We start from the raw sequence: 1,431 nt of genomic DNA, 5'->3' as shown, positions 1-1,431 counted from the left end.
TCCATGTGGAGATCAAGGGCCCAACCCTGGTTATGTAGGACTCCCCTCTACAGGGGCCATGAAAGAGTAGTAAAAAAATTATACTGGTCAAAACCATAATGGAGGTCCCATTTGATCTTTGTTATGGGGCACCATCTCTTCCATAATGCCACTGTTTTAAACTTTACATCCTTTTCCATAGAAGGAGTTATAGAAGGGGAGCCCACTCTTTGAGTCCATACAGTGCACATCTGGCCCAGTGGTTTCAATGTTTGTCATGTAATGGTACATTATTATCCTGGCACTTAAGGGGCAATAATGCTTAACCACTGTTTCCCCTGGCAAAATAAATTGATCACTGAGGGTCCCAACAAAGAGGGGGGGGGGGGGTCTGCTGAATAGTTTTTATTACACACTGGTATCCAATGCATTAGTTCTGGCTTTTATGTTATTTTCATCATTTCGATCATTGTAGTCACCAGGATCGCTCAGAATCATTTCTACCTTGTTAGGTATGGATTTCACAAAGTTTTTTTTAAAACCTTTGCTCAGGAAGAAATAAAGTATAGGATTGATGGCACAGTTAAAAAATGCCAAAATGGTGGAAATCTCACTTATGATTAGGTCAATTTTCCAATTGTGATGATTAAGGGATACCAGTGTCCAAGCGTGGTATGGAAACCAACAAACAAAGAAACATATCAAAATTGTAGCTATGATCATGAAAGGTCTGGGTGATCGACGGCTTTTAAGGGTCCTTATTTTCGAAAGAATCAGTCCGTATGAAACAGAAATGATGAGAAACGGTATAGCGAATATGCAGATGTTCCGCACAATGAGCACTACATTTTCTGTTACTTTGTAACGGATGGTGTATGGTAAATAATACCTCAAAAAGCATTCTGAAGCACTTAAAAATTCAAAATCTAAAGATATTTGAAGAAAAAAGATAACAATATTCAATAGCCACATGAATCCTGAGAGAATCCAGGCCAACTTTTTGGTTCTGTGTATTTTGGCCCATAAAGGCCACAGGACTGATATGCAACGATCAAGACTTATGAGGATTAAGAAATTGACACTTGTTACCATGTTCGTAAACAGGGCCGTCAGACTGATATTACACACGTAGAAGTAATAGATTGAAGGAAACTCTAAAATCCTTTGTGTGACACGGAGAATAAGAAAGAGGCAAGATATGAAGTCAATGATGGCCAAGTTGAGGAACCACACAGCACTGACGGTCTTCATCTTAAATCCCGAAATCCAGATGACTAGACCATTCCCGGGTAATCCCAACAGGATGGTGATACTGTAGCAAGTAATGGAGAGGATCTGTACAAGAGAATAGATGTAGAAGTATGATGTCTCATCAATGTTAATATATTCACCATCATAGTAGAAATATGTGTCATTAAAAGAGTACTCAGTCAAGTTATGGGTCATCGTCAT

At 39.0% G+C, this 1,431-nt stretch overlaps 1 protein-coding gene across 1 annotated transcript; it reads right to left on the bottom strand.

Annotated features, from left to right (window-relative positions):
* Positions 1–387: 387 nt before the first annotated feature.
* LOC142662654 (chemerin-like receptor 1) lies at positions 388–1,431 on the bottom strand. The gene has a single exon (XM_075840866.1). It carries the CDS (start codon positions 1,429–1,431, stop codon positions 388–390), a length of 1,044 nt encoding a protein of 347 aa, XP_075696981.1.

Source organism: Rhinoderma darwinii, chromosome 10, assembly GCF_050947455.1.
Source record: "Rhinoderma darwinii isolate aRhiDar2 chromosome 10, aRhiDar2.hap1, whole genome shotgun sequence".
NCBI classification, from domain to species: domain Eukaryota; kingdom Metazoa; phylum Chordata; class Amphibia; order Anura; family Rhinodermatidae; genus Rhinoderma; species Rhinoderma darwinii.
The sequence above is the reverse complement of the archived record's forward strand: the minus strand, read 5'-3'. Positions and strand labels throughout refer to the sequence as shown.

What these genes read in the sequence shown, in the direction of transcription:
- LOC142662654 (XM_075840866.1), bottom strand. Translation starts at nt 1,431, where the DNA reads ATGACGATGACCCATAACTTGACTGAGTACTCTTTTAATGACACATAT.